The sequence below is a fragment of the Rhamphochromis sp. 'chilingali' genome (genome assembly GCF_963969265.1).
Source record: "Rhamphochromis sp. 'chilingali' genome assembly, chromosome: 14".
Lineage (NCBI taxonomy): Eukaryota > Metazoa > Chordata > Actinopteri > Cichliformes > Cichlidae > Rhamphochromis > Rhamphochromis sp. 'chilingali'.
In genome coordinates, this window is record NC_137941.1 from 14136391 (window position 1) to 14160843 (window position 24453).

The window sequence follows — 24453 nt, forward strand, 5'->3', positions numbered from 1 at the left end:
ACTCAGAACATTTGAAGAATGTGGCTGTTTTTGTTTATTTCGGTTTCGTTTCTAACAGAATAAGGGCGAAAATGAGACAAAACCTGAGCAGAAGTCCACGTGCCACGCTGTGATTGGCCATCAGCAGCCTTTATATAAATCAGACTGATGTAGGATCATTACTTTAACTGGACCAGATGGGACCACTCACTTTCATAAGCGAGGTACTATGATTTTAATCTTTTAATATCATTGGTATTGCAGTTACCTACTTAGTATAATGTACTCCTTAAAGGATGTACAGATATGTACAAAGTGTGGCTCTTTAATAGTTTAATAGTTTAATTATTTATAGCACATTTAATTACAACAGAAGCGTTGACCAAAGTGCTGTACAAGAATGCAACATACATAATAAAACAACTTAGAGTATTCATAGTTTAGTTTGCATAGTATTGCATTGTATCTAAAAACAGTGCAGCGTGTAGGTAGCTGATATTTGATTTTTTAAATTCCAGCTGATTAACAGGAAGTTGGCTGCTATTCAGCGATCGTGTATATTTCCTTCCTCTTAGAGGCCACCCAAACACATGAGATATCAATAAAAAGCCCAGAATGTCCTCTATTTAGTACATCAGGACTTAGTGGGATATCTCAAATAAGTCAAAAGATATAGACCAAAAAACAAATGTCTATTACAGAGGACATAAACGAATAGGCTGGTTCTCAAGAGGATATGTTATATGACTTTGTTCTGCTCACAATACCCTGAATTTCTTACAGGAACCAACCCTGGAACAATGAGTCTGAAAGCAAAAAAGAAAGCTCGGTGAGTTACTTTGATTTTACTTTAATGTTATGTATACATTAAAAAATGTATACAAATAGTAAATGTATACAAATAGTTTATTTAAATCCAGGTTGAAGACTCACCTATTCTCAGCTGCATTTGAATAAAGCACCAAATCCACACTTTTAAGCTTAAATTTCAAAACTTACACTAACTACTGATCTTATCTATTTCTGATTTTATCTGTTTTGATTTTATATACTGTTTTGTTTGTTTGTTTGTTTGTTTGTTTGTTTGTTTGTTTGTTTGTTTGTTTGTTTGTTTGTTTGTTTGTTTGTTTGTTTGTTAAGTGGGTTTAGAGCTCTGGGTAGCTCCCCAGCTGGGTCTAGACTGGGTCTAGAGAGTATTTTAAATTCAGGGAATTTAAAATAGAAAGTAGCTCGTCCACAGAAGGACTGGTAGCTCCCCTTACGATAAGGGTTCAGATCGCGCGAACAGGTGTGAAATGTGTGTGTTTAGTTAGTTTGTTTGTTTGCTTGTTTTAATCAATTTTAAATCATGCTTTTTATTTGTTTTTGTTTCTAATGTCTCTGTAAAGCACTTTGAATCACCTTGTTGTTGAATTGTGCTATACAAATAAATTTGCCTTGCCTTGCCTATACAGTTCTTCCTACTGTATATAAAACAATAGGAAATACTGCTATGCACTTCCTACAGAACAGTATTTCTGTAGGAAGTACTGTACGCAAAAAATGTGTGGCTCTATAGTACTGTAGGAAGTGCTGATACATATTAATATGATTTTTGGCGCCAATGTTATTTTCTCATTTTACTTGTAGGTCAAATTATTTATTGAATTGAATTACTGCTCAGTGTGTAATTATTTGAATCACTATATGAAATGTTTTTAATAATCTTTGAGTGCACATCTTCATTCATCTCCATTTGTAACCAGTTCCCTACAATTACATACTAAATGCAAAGTTCGTATTCAACGTTTTATCATCCAAATTACATCAAGTACCTGCCCCTTTTCAATTTATTGTCTCATAAAGTATCTTCTGATTTCATCACAAGCTGTTATCTGATTTAAAGTTGAGAACTTTATGGCTAAGAATACAAGTAAAATACACAAGCTTGTTTAATATTAGCTCTTTCCTATAATCAGTGTATCAGGAGGACTCACTTTGTTTTAAATTAAATTCAAACTCGGTGCTTTTTAATTTCTCTGCTGATACTGTTGCTTTTTTATAGGACTTCTTTCGGGGCCACAGCACCGCCCTTCATTGACTACTTGAAAGATATTCTACGTCGATATCCAGATGGCGGACAAATTTTGAAGGTTGGTGTAATGTTTTGCCAAAAGTCCATTTCATCAGTTACTTCTTAAAGTACTTCATAGGGTTGCAAAAGGATTTTCAGTCCTTTAGAAATCCGGTTTCAAAACTGTCCCTTGGCTCTGATCAGTAAATGCTTTCCTAATGATTGAATTGTCTCAGTTACTCATTTTGACATTTTGTACCTTGCTGATAAAAAAACATGAAGTCCATTTTGTAAATAACTTTTAAATAAATCATTATGTGATCATTTAAACTGTCACAAAGGAGGGTTATCTAGTCTGTGCTAACGGGCTAACTCCTTGTTATTAAAAAACACTATTTTCACAGTAAGATACACCATTGTGCACCCGGTTTCCAAAAAATAACAAGATAATGACAGCAAAAAAACACTAAGATTGTGGCCTCATAACAGACGTCAATGACTAATGTCACTGTGGTTCTGTCCAACTTTCATAGTGTGAAGAACTCATAAACTAATTTTGACCAAATTTCACACAAATGGATACGTTTTAGGAAATGATGATATTTTATATCCAAAGGGTCAAATTTCTGGTTTACAGTAACATAATATTAAAAAAAAAAACACTTTTCTGGCTATTGTTCAATACTGCAACACTAATCCTGGATGTGTACCTTGTGAGTATTGTCCGACTATTTGAACCTTTTTGCTGCTTGGATACAGTTTCTTTTTAGTAACAAATATATTTAAAACTCTTTTGGCTATCATAGCTATAAACTTGTGTGTGGAATCAGCTTTACAGGTCAAACGTGAGCACATGTAACATGTTTTTTGAGCTTCAAGATCTGTACCGCAAACAACATTCTCTATCCTAGATGCTTGACTTGGATAGGGATCAAATTAGTGGATTATTGGAAACATGGATGTAAACTGCAAACTGACTGCAAGCATTACTATAATTCTGTTTTTTCTGAGGTTTTGCACCACTTGCACCACATAAGCACCATGTGCATTAGGGTTCTTCTACATACTCAGTTGCCTTTTTTGTGTGCTTTAATGTTGGAAGAAAATGTGAAAATATAATACAGTACAATTCAACACTAATAGTATACAGTTGTGTTCAGAAGTTTACATACACAGGGGCATGAATGTCAGGATAAATTTTTCTTTGAAAACTAAGAATTGTATGCACAAGTTTGGATTTATTTTGGATTTCCCCTAATCCACCAAGGGTCAAAGATATATATTAAGTTAGCCTTCTTTATCCATCTCAAAACCGGTTTTGATGTGCGTTTAGGATCATTGTCATGTTAGAACACTCAATGGTGTTTAAATTTTAACTGTCTGACTGTTGATTGGATGTAAAGTTGAAGAAGTCAATTTTCAATATTCCATCCCCTTCGTGTAATGTACCAGTACCATAGCAAAACAGCCCCAAAGCATGAAGCTATTGACATCATGCTTGACAATAGGGCTGAACGATTATGGAAAATAATCTAATTGCGATTTTTTTGCCCCAATATTGCGATTGCGATGCGATATGCGATTATTTTTTTAAGGTATTTGTCTTCTGTATTATTAAACAAAGACAAGCAATACATCATATAGTATGGCCAATACTATATTACATTAATTTTAAACTGTTCTTTCCTGGAAGACAGACCTCTGTTATGATGACATGAGGTGATGCATGAATTGATGACTGACATTTTTATTTAACTTCTTCAATCACAACAGTATATTTGAACATACACAATAGTTTATTTTTAGCTTACAAACATCTGAGCATAAAGTGCTGACAAGGAACCCTGGTGTAAACATTAAAATGAAAGTCAGTACAATGTGCAGATTGCAGAAATATACATTAAAAAAAAATCAGTGGCTTTACCACACTCAGTTTTTCGACATCTGTGAACTACTAGACAGTCATTCAATTAAAAAATAATATTAAATAAATAAAACTAATAAATAAAAAATACACACATCTTACTGATCTCTGCAGTCAGTAACATTACACATAAAGTGCAAACATAATAGCAATTGTATAAACACACACACAAACACGCCTTTAAAGTTTAAAGGCGTGAAATTGGACGGTCTAGTTCTGATTAGCGTCACCGCTGTCTCGGTGGAGTTTAATAAACTCGGCCGTCTGCTTCTTGCTGTCTAAAATATAACCAGACACTGGTGTAAATTCTCGACTGTCTCATACTTCTGTTTAATAAGTTTTCTGTTTGACGTTTAGTCAGCTGTGTGAAAACCAAGGAGGAACCCACCCGGGGGATTAATAAAGTTTTATTTTATCTAATCTAATAACTTTAATCTCAGCCAAACCGATTTACTCACGAACAAACAAAACACTGAAAAAAGCCCAACAATAACATTTTTAGGTTGTCTAAGTGACTTATATATTACGTTTAACCCGAGCAGCGAAACTCCGCGGTGATCTGAAAATGATGTGCCGGGAGTTGTGCCGTTCTCGGCCGCATCAGTAACCCTCGAGCTCCCGGCTAGCTGTCGAGCTGGTGGGTAGCAGACGCCTCTGAAAACGTCGAAGCACTTTTGCAAATATGGGATATCTTGATAAACCGAGCAGATATTTGATGTTTACACAACTACTTTCTCGCCTGAAAATATGTTAAAAGTTTATTTTGTGACCCAGAAAGATTAGTATGAGTAATTTTAAAACTTAGTAGCGGCCGCCATTGCTGGAAACTGGAGTTTGGCTGGGCCGCGCTATGAATTCTGGGATATGGTAGTAATTTGGACAGCCTTCGGCGCGTCGCTGTGACGTAATCGGTCTACAAATGCGGCCTCAGGAGGATGCAGCCCATGAATTGTATAATATAATCGCAGTATAATCGCAGCCTTTGCGGTTAGAAAATTGCACTTGATCATGTCGCGATATTATCGCAAATGCGATATATCGTTCAGCCCTACTTGACAAACTGGCACACTGTTCTTAGGTTTGAAAGACTCAGCTTCACTGCTTTTCATTGTGGCCAAATACCAGAATCTTTGTTTTCGTCTGACTATAAAACTTTTCTCCTGAATGTATTTGGCTTGTCCTTGTGGGAAGCTGCAAATTTTAGTTGAGCAGAAGGTGCCAATTTTGGAGCAGGTGCTTTTTTTCTTTGTTAGCACCGTCTAAGTCCAGGGCAAGGCAGAAATGGGTCTTTGGGTCTTCTCACAGACCAAGGTCTGTAAGAAATAAATGTAAATCCTGTAAACTTTCAGTTATAGCCAGTCATGATTTAATAATGATGATAAGAATTTAATAGGCCTTGGCATTGTAAAAGACACTGTAGAATCTTCAGTAGCACTTAAAAGATTTAAGTTACTGTATGTATATAATATATATATTATATGTTATATTTTGGCCTTCTGTGGATTAGAGAAAATCTAAAATAAATTCAACCTTGTGCATCCAATTCTTGTTTTTTAAATAATTCAAAATATATGATGTTACAGTAGGAAACCTAAATGGCTAATTAAAGCAGGGCTAGATCCCATTTAAACGAGTCACGTTCAGGGTTTAGTATGCTGGTTCACAGGAGAGATGGGACGCTTCTTGGAACAAAACCATTGTTCACATCACCTCTCCTGCTAAAGTAAGGAAAAATTGCTTGTAGGGGTGCGGCTATCAATTATTTTAGGGATCAAGTAATCTATCGATTATTCAATTGATTATTCGAGTAATTGATAAGAAATACTTTTGTCTTATTAATGAGCAATAATAAATAATCAAAAGAGAAAGAACCAGCAGTGCATTGGTTTCAATTTTACATACTGCAATGTTTTAAAGTTTAACTGCATACAAGATCTGTAAAAAATAAATAAATAAAATAAAATCTATATTGAAATTTTAGCTTTTAAAGAAAACAGTTTCTTAAATGCAAAAGATATATAAAAATCTCAAATCTCAATCACAAAGTAAACTAAGGAATAAAAATGTACCTTTTCTCTGTCTTGTTGGAAGATTTTCTGACATTATTAAAAGGTAAGTTTAAAAACCCTCAGGTCAGGTACACCCCATCTCCCCCTTTAGCCTCACCCCTGTTTGCTGAAGGTATCGCTTTTATGAAATTAAATCATGATTTTACCAGTCTGGTGTCAGACTAAACTCCCAGGAGCTTTTTTCCAGTAAAGGTTTTAATGGTAATTACATGAACAGCCCTGCTGTTTTGGACGCTCATCCTGACCTCACCGTTCTTGGTAATGACTCTGACTCTTTGCTCTGTGTAAACAGACTCTGGCTCCACATTAAACTGTGCCAACATCAACATCACTGCTGCTATTGTGTTATCAGTGTTTTTGAAAAGCTAGCATTTACGTTGTTTTGGCAAATGAGCGCGCTACAGAGCCTTGCGTTAAACACAGCATAGAAGAATTTGTGTCGAATGTTTTTTAGAATTAAATTACTTGATGAATTTTTGCAGCCCTACTAGCTTCCATTGGCTGTCTAATGTTAATAGTTGGTTTTGTTGGTCAATCAGGAACTGATTCAAAATGCAGATGATGCTCAAGCCACAAAAGTGGTTTTCATCCATGATGAGCGAAGCTATGGGACTGAAAGCCTTTGGACTGAAGAACTGGGAAAATTTCAAGGTATTGATTGATTAACAATAAATAAAAAACCTTTTCTCTAAAACATATGTTTCTAACGTTTCTTTTACTTTTACATGAAAAAATGTTAAAAAGAACAAAAATAGACAATAAGGAAAATAGATTGTTGGGGGGGGGGGGGGATAACTCTTTTTTTCAGTCTTTCTTTTTCTTTTTTTATGTATTATCACCAATCCATGAGAATGTTTTATTTTTACGAAGGTCCTGCTCTCTATGCCTACAACAATGCCGCATTCACTGAGGACGACTGGGGAGGAATTCAGATGGCTGGAAGGAGTGTCAAGCGTGACGACCCGAACAAAGTCGGGAGGTTTGGAATCGGCTTCAACTCTGTTTACCACATAACAGGTGAAACTATGTATAGTTATCACACTTGATAAGAGTAATGTTTTTTTAAATAAACAATTGACAGTAGCATATCTTTACTTTGTTCATAGATGTTCCAAGTATATTCAGTTCAGGCCACCTTGGCATGATGGATCCCCAAGAAAAAGTATTTGGAGAGAGAAATGGAGGGTTTTGGTGGTCTTTGGATGATGCTGAAGACCAAGAAGTTCTGCTGAATATGCGTGATCAGTTTCAACCATTTAGAGATATAGTCTCACTTGTATGTGAACATGGATGGTCAAAAGTTGTCATGGAGGATCAGCACTTCAATGGGACAATTTTTAGATTTCCTTTACGCAATGAAGCATCAGAGATTTCTGATAATCTGTATGACTCAGATAAAGTGGTTGAGCTTTTTGATAGCTTCATTGCAGATGCAGATTTGAGCCTCCTCTTCTTGAAAAATGTCACCTCTGTGTCCTTGTTACATATTAGTGAAGATGGAGCTGTTAACACCAGACTTGAAGTGAAATCCTCAGTCCCCACAGATGATGTTTTAGAGCCAGAAGAGGAGTCAGTCACTGAGGGTCTAACAAGGTTCAAAGTTATAACTGTGAGTTCAAAAGACCAAAAAGAGACAAAGTGGCTTCTGACAACATGTACCATGAAAGAGGGCGTTGCAGAAGATCTTGATTTGCTTACAAAGAAGTTGAGCTTTTTACCTCAAGTTGACCTGGCATTCCCCTGTGGTGAGAAGAGAGACTGTAGCCAGAGCAGACTGAGCTGCTTTCTCCCCCTTCCAAACAATGAATCCAATAAGACAGGACTCCCAGTTTATGTCAATGCATGCTTTGGCCTCACAGACAATAGAAGACACATCAAATGGCAAGAGGAAGACCAGAGACATGATGAACATGCTTTGTGGAATGAAATGCTGATGAAGAAGGTGTTTCCACAAGCATACATCAAGATCATTCAAGATGCCATTAAACTTGCCCAAAAATCTATCCTCCCTGTTTCCTCTGTGTACAATCTGTGGCCAGATCTCACTCAGATACAACACAAAGAAAAATGGCATGCTCTCACTCTGGATGTTTTTCATCACTTATTCAGACAGAACGTGGCCATCCTCTCTCTTGCTAAAGATGAAAGACAGTTTATCTCTCCATCAGAAGCTGTTTTCCCCTGCAATGGCCCAACAAGCACCAACATATTGTCTGCCATTAAAAGGGCTTTAGTGTCATGTGGAGAAAATCTTGTCACTTTACCAGCTAGTGTTGCAAGGGCTATAAATGAGGCCTACCCAAACCCTACTACCCTAAAACATGTGACTCCAGCATTCCTCAGGGCCATTCTCCACAGGACCAGTGTGGATAACATCACTAAAGATGACAAACTCAGTCTTTTGGAGTACATTTTAGGGGATGAACAATATAAAGAACTTGAGGGTCTTCACCTCCTTCCACTCAGTGATGGCTCTTTCAGATATTTCACATACGAAGAGGAAGACACTGCTTTGATTGACAGCCATGAATGTCCAAGGTAGGGTTTCCATACATCTATCAATATTTAAAATAATGTTATATTCATTATGACTAAAGTTGCCATTTTTATGTGTTATTCACATATTGATTGTAACTGAATATTTGGAAGGTTCAGGAATATTTCTATACTGAATGAACTCCTAACAGTTTGACAGAATCCATTGCACTTTTTTATAGAGTCTTGCTGCCATTCTGTAAACCCTTCTTCATCCCACATGATCTGACTCCAGCCTGCAGTGCACATCTGAAAGAACTGGCCAGAAGAAGTAAGTGAAAGTAATTTTAAACAATACAGAGTCATTTGTACACAGCTACACATTTTAGCACACACATTTATTCTTAACTTTAAAAAAAAATCTTTTTAATCTGCTCTTCAGATTTCTTCAAGATCACCAACATTGATGCATCCCATTTGGCTGAATATGCAAGACGATATTTGCCACCAGACTGGAAACAGACAGGGAAGAACCTTGTTGCATGGGACAACAACAACAGTCAGCATCCACCTTTGGACTGGTTTCAAGAATTCTGGAGGTTTCTCAACAATCATTTTGATGAGTTAAGTCCTTTCACTGACATACCTCTAATACCAGTTAGTCCTCTGTCTGGCAGTCAGACTGTATCAGTAGCAAAACTACAGCAGAACACAACTCTGATCTTTCAGAAAAGTAAACAGCTGAGTTTGCCAGACCGAATAGCTCAGCTGGTGAACAAAGTTGGTGGCACAGTGGTGAGAGGAAATGAGTGGCTCAAGCATGTAGACCTTGACTCGTATGTGCTGTGCCCATCTCCAAGGAGTGTTTTGAAGGTCCTGATGAATTTAGATTTCCAGCATCTTGTCACAGAACTCAAATCTGCCTCTTACACAGCACGAGAAGAACTGAAAGATTATCTCTCTTATCTGGATTCTCTCTCAAATACAGAGAAAGATTTTCTCTTGAGGTTGCCTTTGTTTCAAACCATGAAAGGATTCAGTGTTGCAGCTCAATCAAAACAAGCTGTGCTTCTGATCTCAGGCCTAACAGTACCAACAGAGCTCCCTATGCCTGATTCCATAATCCAGTGTTCTACTGAGACTGACCGCAGACTGTTACAGCTGCTCAAAGTTCATCTCTTGGACACCGCCGAAGCAGCCAATGTTCTTGTTGACAGCATAAGGAAAGGCGCTTGCAGCAGTGACAACACTAACAAAACAATGACTTGGATTTTACAGCATGGTAAGGTGCTTTTCTCACAAAACGAATCCCTGAAATGCAGCTGTAAGGACTTGAGCTTCATTGAGGTGAATGGACAGCTGAAAAAGGCATCTGACTTTTTTGATCCAAGAATTCAGACTTTTAAAGTCATCTTTGAGTCAGACTTCTTTCCACCGCCTTCATACACTCATTCACTGCAGATGCTGGAAAGCTTAACAGAAATCGGATTACTGAATAAAGAGATGGATGTCTCACCTGAACATTTGCTACATGCTGCCACGCTGACTGACAAACTGTGTGTGAACTCACAAACTGAGGCTCTGAGAAGAGCTCAGGTCCTGTTGGAAATGTTGGAAAGTAATGATCTACTGACAAAGTTTTCTCACAGACAGCTTCATTGCCTCAAAATGCTTAAATGGATCCCATGTGAACAACCTGGAAGTGAGAAACAATTCAGTGATAAATCTCAGAAGTATTGTTTGTTTTGCCCAAATGAAATAAGACATTCTGTTTATAAGGACATTGTTGGACATGTAATGCCACTAACAGGGAAGCTCAGTGACAGAGTTAGCAACAGACTTGGTCTCAAAGACCTACCACCACCTGAAAAAGTGATTGAAAATCTTTCAGTCTTGAAATCAAAAGCACTGGAAATGGCTAATCCTGACACAGATGTAGACTTCAAAAGACAGCTGCACAGCATTTACAAACACATGCAAGACAATGTCTCTGTATTTGTTACAATGATGGGCAATGAGACATGTTGGCTATGGGCCCAGAACGAGTTTGTTGCACCCCAGGATCTGGTTCTTGAATACCCAAATAATCTAGATCTGAGTTCTTACATTGGGAAGGTGCCAAGTGAATTTTTGCCATACAGAACATTGTTCCAGAGGTTTGGCCTGAGAAAAGTACTTTCCAATGAAGACATTTTGGGCATTCTGTACTCCATCCAGCAAACAATTGAAGCAAGACAACCGCCATTTGCAAGTTCCTCAGAGGTCAAAGTGTCAATAGAAATTCTCAACTGGCTCTGGAAAGAGAAGAAAACAGTTCAGGATGACATCCCAGTGCCAGTCATTGCTGAGGGAGGAAAATTTACCCTTAAACCACGATCAACAGCTCTTTTCTGTGATGTAAGCAAAAATGGACTGAAAGAACTAAACTGCAGAGAAGAGGAAATTTATGTCATACATGAGGAAATCCCAAAAGCAGCGGCTGAATGGCTGGAAATTCGTTTTCTCAGTACCCACATCCTTGATCCAGAGGAGATAGGAATAGAGCAGTGTGGACAATCTGAACCAATAACAATGAGGATAAAAAACATTCTTAAAGAGTACGATGAAGACAGTGACATCTTCAAAGAGCTCATCCAGAATGCAGAGGACGCTGGGGCAGATGTTTGCAAGTTCTTGGTGGATTTCAGAGTACACAGAGATGCCCCCGAAAGCCTGATTGACCCTGACATGGCTCTTTGTCAGGGACCTTGTCTTTGGGCTTTTAATAATGAGCAGTTCACAGCCGAGGATTGGCAAAATATTGTCAGAGTTGGCTCAGCCTCAAAGGAAAACAAAGTGGAAAAAATTGGAAAGTTTGGACTTGGATTCAACACTGTGTATCATGTGACAGATGTCCCCTCCATCCTTAGTGGCAACACTCTTCTCATACTTGATCCAAATGTTACTCATCTCACAAAGCATATCAAACATAAATCAAATCCTGGACTCAAGCTGGATCTCTCTCAACAGCGACTCTTTCATTGTTTTCCTGGTCAGTTTGGATCATATGAAAACATTTTTGACTGTAATTTCACTCGAAAAAGTCCTCCTGAACCCTATCCAGGCACTCTGATCAAATTACCTTTCCGAAGTGAAGAAGAAGTTGTCAAATCAGAAATAAGCACAAATGTGTATCAAAAACCCCATATCCTTGATTTTCAACATCTCTTTTCTAAGAATTCACAAACCCATCTGCTCTTTTTAAAGAACATCATTACATTATCCCTCCAAAATATCCCACACAATGGATCAACTCCACCAACAGAAAACGAAATAGAGACCATCTTCTCTGTGTCCAAAACCACTGTGAGTGCAATGGAGATTCCTGATGACACCAGTGTGTCCAAGCAACGTCATGCTGAGAAATCACTGATGAAAGTTGATGGTAAATGCAAAGGACTAATTGAATCTTGCACAGTCAGAATTATCCAAATATCCAGTCAGCAGTCTAATGAAAATGAAGTTCAGCTCTGGCTCCTGTACAACTGCTTTGGGACAGATGAGTCCTTTAAAATGGCCATTCACAAAAACAAGCAGGCCAGTTTCTCTTTGCCCATTGGAGGGATTGCTGTGCCTTTGCAAAACGATCCAGAAACTGGAAAATTCACCACATTACAAACAGAACTTGTTGGACAGGCCTTTTGCTTCCTTCCTCTTCCCATTCACACGGGTCTTCCTGTCAATGTAAATGGCACATTTGCTGTGACAAGCAACCGAAAAGGTCTGTGGGAAACTGGAGTGAAAAATGACTGGAACAAAGCTCTCCTTCAGGATCCAGTAGTGACAGCATATGTTACTGTACTCAAGGCACTAAAGAAAATGTCAGAAAATAAACAGCTGGTGAGTTACTGTTATCACACATTTTGGCCTGATAGAGAGAAAGTGAGTGAAACTTTCAAGCCTTTAGTGGATGCACTTTACTCAACCATTATTGACGACTCTGTTGGTCCAGAGCTCTTTAGTGATGGAGAACAATGGTTCTCAATGAACAATGCCATATTTCTTCATGAGAGCATTGAAAATGATGAAAAGATTGGTGACCTTGCAGTGCAAGTTTGTCAGAAATATGCAAAAGGACCCAATCATGTTGTTCCTCTTCCACTTTGGCTGAGAAATAGCTTCAAACAGGCTGGCCTAGAAAAGGTTTTACAAAACAGGACCTGGAACTGGGAGAAGTTCTACAGAGAAGCAGTGTTCAGTAACCTAACTACAATGGACTCGAAGAGTAGAGATACCCTTGTGCTGCATGCTATTGACCTTCATATCAAAGAAATTGACAATCTGCTGCTCTGCTATCCATGCATACCCACAAAGGGTGGACAGCTCCAACATGTCAGGAAACTTGTGAATCCTACAGGGAAAGTGGCCTGTCTTTTTGAACCAAAAGAGGGACGCTTGCTTGATGGATCCGAAAATGACTTCAGATCTCCAAAAAGGATTCAGCGTTTGTTGGAACTTGGTATGGCAAATGACCATCTCCCATTGGAAGACATCACAGAGAAAGCAGGCACAATTAATAAAACCTGGAGCATTGACAAAAAGAAAGCATTTGTCCACTTGAAGTGCCTTTTTGAACTGATGAAGAATCACATTTATGATGAAGGCTCTCACCACTGGAAAACACTGAGGACAACTGCATTTCTTCCAGCATATTCACCTGGTGATGCAAAAATGGAAGGAAATGTAACACTTAAAAAGCCCACTGATGTTTTTAGTGACAAATGCTCCCTTCTTGTTAACATGACACAACCAGTGCTGAATAATAGTAATTTGAAAATACACCACAGTGATCCAGTCCTAAAGATCTTGGGCGTGAACAGCACTCCGAAGCCAGAGGTGGTGCTCCAGCAGCTGCATGAAGGAAGCAAACAAGCACACTCCATTGACAGATCCATGCTTTACAAAATAGCATTTGAGTGCTATACGTGTCTGGATCAGTGGATCTGTGACTCTGGAAATGCCTCTTACATTTCACAACAAGCAAATTCATTTCCATTCATCCTCATTGGTGATACATTTGTGAATGTTGATCGTGTAGCTGAGAACGGGCAATTTGAAGCAAAGCCCTATCTCCATGTACTTCCAGCTGCCTTCACAAGCTTCAGGAACCTCTGGAAATGTATAGGTGTTAAAAAACAATTCACGACCACTCAGTTTCTAACTGTGTTGCAGGAATTAAAAGTTCAACATGGAAACCAGCCCCTAACAGAGAGTGATCTCTTAGTTTGCCTCACAATTTTAATCAAAGGGATATTTGAGGCCAAAGTCAAAATCACAGATGACTGTTTGATACCCAATAAGCATGGAGTTTTGCAGTTTGCTAGTGAGCTATTTTACAATGACAGCCCATGGATGCCACTCACTTCAGGTGTCACATTATGTCACGAGAATATCCCACGAGCTATGGCTCGCCACCTTGGAATCAAAACAACAAGGCATCATTCTCTGGAAAACCACATAGTTGATGACATGTCACCATTTGCTTTTGACTTTGAACAGCAGGAACAGCTGACTGTTCGTATTAAAAACATAATTTCAGCCTATCCATCAAAGAAGGATATCCTTAAAGAGCTCATTCAAAATGCTGATGATGCAGAAGCAACAGAAATTCACTTCATCTGGGACAAAAGACAACATGGAAAAGAAAAAACATTTGGGAAGAAATGGAAAAATCTCCAGGGTCCAGCACTTTGTGTGTTCAACAACAAAGTGTTTTCTGATGCTGACATTAAGGGAATTCAACAGCTGGGAGAGGGAGGAAAGCACAGCACCCCAGGGAAGATAGGCAAGTACGGAGTTGGATTCAACTCTGTTTACCATCTGACTGACTGCCCTTCGATCCTTACAGGAGATGAAGTACTTTGCATTTCTGACCCCAATCAAAAATACATTGAAAATCATTCAAATAACCAGCGATATGGCATTGGCTATAAACTCGCTGACACTTTCAAAGAAATGTACGTAGATGTCTACAAATCCTTTCTTCCAGACAAATTTTCTCTTAAAGACGGCACCATGTTCAGATTACCTCTGAGAATGGGTACAAATGCAAATGCCTCCAAAATATCACAGCAAGGAGTCACTGACCGTGACATGAAAGAACTGTGCTCTGCCCTGTCTGAAGATCCTGAAGGACTAATTCTCTTTCTGAAAAACATCTGCAAAATCAAAGTCCATGAAATCAGTGACTATTCAGGAGGACTTAAAACCATCTTTGAGGTTGAAAAAAATCTGCCACAGAAAAGTCGGGACGAGAAAGATGCTTTTGTGAAACATCTACAAAATGCACTGCAATCAGACAAATTAGCAACACAAAAGACTTTCTATGAAACTGTGATTTCCACCTCAGATAAAAGACAAAGTAAGTGGATTGTTGCAGAACAATTTGGCTCCTTCAAAGACAGCTACGATTTAAAACTGTCAGACAAACTTCCCCAAGCATCATTAGCTGCACGTGTGAACACAAAAGGATCCAGCGTCATGGATTTTAAAGGAGAAGCCTTTTGTTCACTTCCTTTGCCAGGGAAAACTGGACTGCCAGTACATGTCAATGGAAACTTTGAGGTTGATTCTGCCAGGAGAAGCCTTTGGAAAGAAGATGGGAAGAGTAAGAAATCCAACTGGAATGAGATTTTGAAACAGAACGTCATTGCTCCGCTTTATGCAGACCTCCTGCATTACATCAGGCGAATGATCACAGTCAAGAAAGTTTTCTCGAAAGTAAGAAAACTTACTTTAATAGAAAATACTAACTCATGTTTCAATACAGAATATTTGTGTTTTTGGCCAACTGTGTCCAAGGATGTTTGCCCAGACTGGCATGAAATGATACATGAAGTATACAGATCACTGAAAGAAAAAGGCCTTGATGTAATCCCTGTGATGAAGAGCTCAACACGTATAACTACATATAGAGAAATTAAACAGCACTCTTTTGACTGGTGTAATGTCAGCGAAACAGACTCAACTGAGGCACCTTACTTGACAACCTTGGGAAATTTCAAGCTGAATAACATTTTGGAAGATCTTGGAATGAAGCTGGTTCCTTATTCCACAAACATGCAGAGGATTTGGACAAGTTTCAGATCTGCTGGGGTTGAAGTGAAAGAGGTCAGTCCCTCCACTGTGCAGACTTTCCTACGAGCAAAACCTCTAAATGATCCAACCCAAACAGATGAGGATTTGCCTTTACCCATAAGTGCCACTTTGATCAAAGATGAGAAAAGATGTTCAGAGCTCCTGAGTTTTTGTTTAAAAGATTTCTCCTCACAAAAGGTCACACAGAATTTACTCAATGGCCTTCCACTTCTTCTCACAAGAGATAAAGTTTTAAGACTCTTCAACTCCCAAACACCCACGTGGATATCAAGGTATGAAGATCTCTTCTTTGACTGCCAGGCTCAATTTGCAGATTATCAAATCAACATTTGGCACACTGACCTTCTTCAAAGATTAAAACTTGTCAGAAATATGACTTTGCACCACTCAGAGAAATATCTGAAACCATTAATTCAGCATCTTCTTTATGACTGTGACATTGATCCACACAGTGGTTTTCATGTCCCCAATGAGAAAATGTTGGAGTGGCTGAAATCACTTTGGAAGTTCATAACAAGTGAAATTAGACTACCAACATCTAGCGATGACAAGTCAAGTCTGACACTAAGTGATGTGAGGAAACTCTTCAGCGACTGCTACATTTTACCTGTTGTGTGTCCAAGGTTGAACAACAAGCTCTTCCTGCAAACAATGAAACACATGTCAAGTGTTGTGTTTGCCTCACAGAAACACAAAGACATATCAGGCATCCTCTTCAAACTTGGTTTTATGAGGTTTGATCATGTTTTCTTCTCTGAGATGGACCGATGGATATATTCATGTCTACAAGATGAACTTCTTGATGTAGATGATCAAAGCTCAGTGTTGGATCAAGTGTACAACATTAATCGCTCAGAGTTTTCCCACCTTTCAAATGATAATATGAAAGAGTTTCAGATGTTCCTGCAATCAGGATTATCCAAGTCCAAAGACAATCAAGAGTATGTGAGGAAACTTAAATCCTTACCAATATTTGAAACAACACAAGGTGAACGAGTGAGGGTTGATGGAACTAAACAGGTTTATGTTCTCAACAGCGTTTATTCAGTGAAATTTCCAGATTTGTTCAACCTGCCCAACACCGGCAGCATTTTTCTCAAGTTCAACTCTGAGAACCGCACACTGTCAGAAACAGTCAACATTCAGGTCCTGGATGATTTGAAGTATTTCATGAAGTTTATACTGCCTGCTGTACACCAACTCACAGAGACACAGATTCTTCACAGCCTCAAGCTGTTGCTCTCACTACATTACTCTTCAGAGGACAAGAAAACTATCATCTCCTCACTGAAGACAGAGAAACTGATTCGTAGTTCCCAAGGTAGACTAGAGCCTGCATCATACTACTTTGATGAGAGTGTGGAGCTGTACAAAACAATGCTGCCTCAAGAGAAATTTGTTCCTGAGACATTTTGGTCTGAACTGTGTGAAGGAGATGACTACACAACAGAAAAAGCAAAAGAGCTGGTCAGAGAACTTGGAATGAAGCATGTTGTGTCAAACGATGAAATAATAAATTTCGCGTACCAGCTGGAATCAGAAGCAAAAGGAAAAGGAAAAATTGAAGACCTGAAACTGAAATCATCATTACTTTTCAGGGAAGCCTTGAATAAAGCATGTGATGTCAAAGACAACAACAAAAGTTTGCTGGAAAGCATTGCTGACATCAAATTCATTTTTCCAGTTAATATTAGAAAAGAACTGTCCAACTACCACCAACCATTTGCTGCTGAAGGAACTACTGTTAAAATTAGAGGCTCGTTGATTGAGAAAAATCCAGAGCATCAGGATTTGATTTGGACCTCAATGCCAATTATTCACTTACCATTTTATACAGCACAGAAACTTATGCAGATGATGAAAAATGCAGGAGCTCATGAAGAACCACCTCCAAACTGTGTAACCAGTAACATAAGAAACATCTGTCAGTCACCATGTGAAACTGACCAGCTGATCAAAACACGAGCTAAAGTGTTCAGAAGTTCGTACGCTTACCTGCAAGCAAAAAGATTTGAAGGAAACCAGCTGGCTGGTCTTCCTGTTGTGTTGGTTGAAAAAGACACAAAACTTATGAGGCCTGATGACGTGTGTCTGTCGCTCTATGATCTGGACTTCAGACCATATCTGTACAAGATTACTCCAGAAGATGCAATGTATGCACCGTTCTTTCAGAAAATTGGTGTGAAGAACGAAGCTACTGCAGAGCAATATTGTAATGTTTTGGCAGCAGTTTACGCTGATTCCTGTGATAAACAGGAACTACATTCAAACCAGCTGATAACTGTGAAACGAGCTGTTGAGCAGTTGTTTAAGTTAATCAATGCTCAGGGAAACCAGACGCTTCTTGAAAATGTTGAGACTCTGTATCTTCCTGCAGTAGATGGTAAATTATACCCATCATCCACACTCTGCTACAACGACACAGTGTTTGAGACCAAAAGGTTGGAAGAAGCGCTGGAGAACAAGTTCCTGCTGCTTCAGAAACTCAGTGAATGTCATTTGGGCAACGACAAATACAAGCATCATCAGCTGTTGCAACTGCTGCCTCAGAAATTTCAGCCAAAGATGCTGTCTGAGTTCACAGAGGAAAGAGTTGTGGAATCAGAGATGCAGCTTTGTGAACTTGGGACTGGCTGTAAATTTAGTGGATGGTTTGATAAACATCTCTCCTCAGGAGCCTTTAAATATGGATTAATTTGTCTTATTAGAGAGAATTCTCAAGGCAAAATAACACAAGAGGATGCCACTAAAATGTGTGAGAAGACTTTTGGCAGTATACAAATTATCTGCTGCAAAACATTGAAAACAACACTCTGGCTCGATAAACAGCCCCTTCCCAAAACAGATGAAGAAACAGATGTATCTGTGGAACGAGGGCAACAAGGGTGTACCTTTTACTTAAAGCACAATGATGACATGGCTCTCAAGGTAATAAATGAAGTCATCATGACACTGACAAAGGAGATTAATGCTCTTTTAGGGAACAGAATTGCATCGGTTCACCTTCCAGTGCTGGGACAACTCCTCATGTGTGACGATCTGCAAGATGTTCGGAAAACTCTGGCTAAAAATCAGATCCTTGACAGTGCTGAAACTGAAAGTTCCTCTTTTAGTCCAGCAGCCCCTGGGACAGAGGTTCCAGAAGAATGGCATGATTGCTTGGACATGAATGTCCTCAACAACTTTGAGGAGGGGGAATATGTTGGTTACAGCATTTATGACAAGTACATTTATGCAGTTATTGTTGAAGAACTGCCTGGTCACAATGGACGATATTCATGGAGATACAAAATAGAAGTAGGAGAAGATGAGCCCATTGAAGTCAGCTGTGTTGATCTGTTTCAGTTTAAACGAGAAAAGAAGGTAAAAACAGAAAGGAGGAAATGCATGGAGCCAGGACCACAGAAGAAGACGCTAAAACCAGAAGAAAACACTTGCATGGAGCTGGAACCACTGACAGGAGCTGTGCCACATTCTTCTGAATCATCAACAAATTCTTTACCAGCCTCTGTTGAGGAAGCTAAAAGGGAAATTGATAAATGTTTGGCAGAGATCTGGAGGCTTCCTGAGGAGGAGAGGCACAAAGCCATCAAGAGACTGTACCTCAGGTGGCACCCTGACAAAAATCCGGATTGCCAGTCTCTCGCCAATGAGGCATTCAAATATTTACAGAATCAAATTGATGAGCTTAGCAAACCCAAAGCTGCAGGATCGACCTTTTCAAGCAGAAACACAAATTTCAGAGGCTTCTATCAACAGTGGAATCAGGAGGCCAGGTATCACAGAAATAGTCGAGAGAGGTTCTCTAGAGGTTATAGAGGTTTCCATTCCTACAACTTCTGGACCCATAATGAAAATGTCCCAAGGCCAGACAGAGAAGAGGCCAGGCGCTGGTGTAGACAGGCTCGCTGCGATCTCAATGCAGCTCACAAAGACACTGGTGGAGGGAGCACAGAGTGGTGTCTGTTTAAGGTCCATCAAGCAGTAGAAAAGTCTCTCATAGCAGCATGCTATAAAAGAAATGGACAACGCCCCAACAGCAGCTCAATTTCAGCCACTGCTGCACAAGTTTCCCGCTACAGCCTCCAACTGAGAGATCTGCCTGAGATTGTGAAAAACCTGCAGACACTCGGAGTGGATCCCAAAAAGACTCAATATCCCAACTGCCATCCATATCCTCACATACCGAACGGACGATTCAGATCAGAGAATGAAATGCTGGCACTGAACAAGGCATCAGAGCTCCTTAATAAAATAGAAGCATATGTGAATTAAGGATTTAAGACAAGGTATTGGTCAGTGTAACTGTTTTTCTAAATGTTAAAAGGATGATTCCCACAGTGGAAAACTGAAATATTATTTAGCATCACAACCAAAAAGGAATTTAAGTTGTATTTTTTTTTTTTTTTGAGTAATGATCACTGAATGATGTTAGTATGAAGTATAAACAACAAAGGTTTTTGTGCACTTTCATGAATATTCACCTAGGAAACATGTAATGACTGTATGACTTTGTTTTGCTTTGCTTTCGTTTTGAAGCTGCTCATTTGTGATATTGATATATTATGTGTTTTGTTTTATTTTGAAAATGCGTATATCAAGTATTTTTTGTATGCAACTTAGTTGGGATTTTTGACTACTCTTTGGAGTAGGTCATTGGACTGCTTCATTGTTGTTTGGTAAATACCTGCTGGGAAGCAATATACTTACTGTAATATAACATTTATGAAAAGGCAAATGTGAAGACTACTTACTGATTGAAGCTGCAACTACTGTAGAAGTTCTGTCTAATGTATTTAGAGATTTTCTTACTTATTTTTCTTACATTTTAAACAGTTATTACTATTGACATCCATAACTTTTGGTGACAGAAGACACTCAGCATGTAATTTTGTTATGTTAAGTGCAAATGCAAATGAAATTGGCAGAAATCTGTCCCAACCTATTATTATCATTTAATAAAAGTTTTCTTATGAAAGAAAAGAAATGGCAATGCCTGTCATATTTCTAAAAAGGGGTCAAGGGTTAGCTAATATTACTATAATTAAGTATAATTATATAATAAGTTTAAGATTATTACTTCATTTCATTCCTTGTTCATTTACTGTATATTCAGGAGTTCTTAAAGGAATAAAGATTACCTACTTTACACTAACTGTGTCTGTTTAATGTGATTTCACTTTTTCACTGTATCATTTAATTTTAATGTGTCAGTGGCCAGTGTGACATAAAAACTGTACCCGGTAATACCAGTAAAATCTGACAGGAAAAAATCTCTGAAGTTTGCTGACTTTGACTCTCTCCCTAAACTTCGACCACCATCTATGGCAATGTAGAATTAAGGCTACGTCCAAACGTACACGGGTTTTTTTGAAAACGGAGATTTTCCGTTTTCGTTTTAAAAAATAATCCCGTCCACACGTAAAGGCAGAAATGAAGGAAAACGCTGCTAGGAACATGCCAAAGCAGCGCACACCTTTGATGCTGCGTTTTCTCCGTTTTTCTCATCCACACGTAAACGCAAAAACGGAGTTTTCAAAAATATCCATCCTGGCCAGAGTCTTTAAAAATCTCCGTTTTCAGTGACCGAAAACGCTGTTTACGTGTGGACGAAAGGTGCAAACGCATAGAAAAATCTGCGTTTTCAAAAATACCCGGGTACGTGTGGACGTAGCCTAAGATTGCTCAAATTCAGGATTACTTGAGCTCTGCAATTCATGAGCTGCGGCTGAGATGAACATACAAAAGACATCTATGCTAAGATGAGATCAGCCCTGCACAAGATTAGACAAACCATTGAATCAAAGTGTTTTGGGCAGTTTAAAGACAGTGATGCTCACTTAAAGATTACGTTTACATATACTGAACTCAAAGAAACGTAATTAGAGACGAGATCCGTTAGAAAGAATAAGAAATGATTGTACATGATCATTAAATGTACTTAAGTTTCTCAAAAATTGTCTGTGTGAATCTTAATCATCCATATTAGTAAATGGAGTTTGCTGAATTAGAATTCCAAGTGTACCTCCAACCACCTTCAAACCAACAAGTAGTATAATCAACCCAACTACGTAACATGTCTATATGGTCTCCACGAGAATCTTGTTTTCACAAAGGAAATTCTAATTTGGGTGTTAGCAGATAATGAACCTAAATCTAAAAAATGTCATTGGACCCCATTTGGATGTTCAGTTGTCAGTGAAGAGGAGCACGAGTTAAAGTTAAAAGCATTTTTTTTTATTCATTGTAAAGTCATGTTATGAATATAATGACACCTTAACAACATATCTGGCCAATACATGTTTCCATATATTGTTTGTAAGGAAAAAGTTCACATATATATCAGATTTGGTCCTTGTGTTTTGCCTCCTATTCTCTCTTCCTTCAACTGATAATTTACACTAAATCTCTACATACAGCAGGGTGGCGCCTGTAACTGAAGGGATGTGAAGATAATAATAATAATAATAATAATAATGGATTGGATTTATATAGCGCTTTTCAAGGCACCCAAAGCGCTTTACAATGCCACTATTCATTCACTCTCGCATTCACACAGTGGTGGAGGTAAGCTACGGTTGTAGCCACAGCTGCCCTGGGGCAGACTGACAGAAGCGAGGCTGCCATATCGCGCCATCGGCCCCTCTGGTCAACACCAGTAGGCGGTAGGGTAAAGTGTCTTGCCCAAGGACACAACGACCATGACCGGGGATCGAACCGGCGACCTTCCGGTTACAGATACGCTTCCCAACCCCCTGAGCCACGGTCGATAGAAAAAAGAAGTAAGGATCTTTACAAAGTTAGTGCGATACAATGGGAGCTCAAGGTGTTACAAGCATATTAGACACTTGCCTTAATGACACATCTAATCCAAGCCTGGAGGGAACTGCAATAGGTACATTCTTCTATTGGTATATTTTGTGTTGAAGAGACTCAACTCATTAACGCAAAGACATGTTTTGGGTTTTGGAGCTTAGGTTCAAGTTGTGAAGGTTGAGGTGGACACATCAGAGTTGTTATAAATGTGATGAATCACGAGCTCTGCAGTTTGTTAATAGCTGATCACGAGGCAACATGAAAACCGGTTTAGCTAGAACACCATGTATTATTACTGAATACCCACCTGGCAACTTTTCTGTTGCCAGGTGGGTATTAACAGAAAGTTCAGCACCTATTTTATCTAGAAGAGAACAAAAATACATCAGAGCTTATGAGAACATCTCTCAGAAAAACTTTGTTTTATTCAAGAGTGATGCAGCTTTTAGGACGGATATACATGATATAGCTAAATCACATCTCCCCTGCTAATGGCCAATTCAGCTTTGTTACTGTATCAAATAAAGTCACCATGACATGTAAAATTAGCCAAATGGGGAACAGCCTATGAATTACTGTAAGCTGTACTTCATTTTAAACAATGTGGAGCTTCCACATTCCACGGGAAGGAAGGACACTAGAAGTGGATAAAAATAGATTTTACTTTTACTACTCCTCTTTCTTCCTGAGAAAATGTGCTATTTACCTTGTGCAACACCATATTATCGGAATGAAATAAGCAGCTCTGTTTTCCTGCAAGAAAAAACTGCAGACCATTTCCTGATGAAAAGCTGCTGAAGTGGAACAATTGTCCACAAGAGCAATATGTGCCCATATTTCCAGTGTCTGTCATAGCCTTTGATAAATGAATGGATTTTCTGCCATCTACATTTGATTCAACATCTCTTGCCTGTACAAGTAGAAGATCCATACAGTAGTACAAGGAGGATGTTGCTTTAGCGACTCATATATTCACTCATATAGTCGTCATTTGTTTTATGAAACACATGTTTACAATGAGTCTTACAAATTTTTTTGTATTATATTCAGTAATAGGGTGGGTATTGACAGAAAGTTCAGCACTTATTTTATCTAGAAGAAAGCATAAATACAGAAGAGCTGATGAGAAAATCTCAGAGAAACATAACATAGACTTTGTTTTACTTGAGAGCGATACAGCTTTTAGGACTGACATAGATGATATAGCTAAATCACATCTCTCCAGCTTATGGACAAATCAGCTTTGTTACTGTATCAAATACAGTCGCCATGACATGTAAAATTAGTCAAATGGGGAACAGCCTATGAATTACTGTAAGCTGTACTTCACTTTAAACAATGTGGAGCTTCCACATTCCACAGGAGGAAAGATACTAGACATGGATAAACATAGATTTTAATTAGTCTTCCTTCGTACTGAGAAAATATGTTACTTACCTTGTGCAACACCATATTATCGGAATGAAATAATCAGCTCCGTTTTCCTGTAAGAAAAAACTGCAGACCATTTCCTGATGAAGAGCTGCTGAAGTAGAACAATTGTCCACAAGAGCAATATGTGCCCATAGAGTCATGGGGATATTGGCACAATAGATCTTTATTGTTTTAACTACTATTCTGCAGTCTCATAACAAATATAAACAACAAGAGTAGATATACTAAACCTGTATTCATTAATTATTACATCATGCTGCCGTATTTATTCATGACTGTGCTATACACTGCAAACAAACCTGTGACAAGTGCCATAATTTGGTTACAAGAAGAAGTTCCATAATTCCATAGCTTTGCCTAATAACAAATGCATGAACGTTTTTTTAAAATGTTTTGCTTATTTATTTTTTTTTCACTTTATATCAGTTGCAAGAAAGTAGCTGTCTACGTGAGTAATCTGGGTTCTACAGCTTTAAGCAGCTGCAATCACTTTCTGGCAGACAATCACTTTTCGGCACAACACCGGCAATGACTTTGCAGACATCCTGGAGTCAATCGACAAGCGA

At 38.6% G+C, this 24453-nt stretch overlaps 1 protein-coding gene across 1 annotated transcript; it reads left to right on the forward strand.

The window, feature by feature from the left end:
- The first annotated feature begins 148 nt into the window (after window positions 1-148).
- On the forward strand, window positions 149-20056 carry LOC308409785 (sacsin-like). Its single transcript, XM_080902762.1, has 8 exons — window positions 149-203; window positions 763-808; window positions 2024-2111; window positions 6565-6676; window positions 6896-7042; window positions 7132-8563; window positions 8743-8831; window positions 8943-20056. Exons 2-8 carry the CDS (start codon window positions 780-782, stop codon window positions 19910-19912), a joined length of 12867 nt encoding a protein of 4288 aa, XP_080758888.1. The 5' UTR covers window positions 149-203; window positions 763-779; the 3' UTR covers window positions 19913-20056.
- Window positions 20057-24453: the final 4397 nt, after the last annotated feature.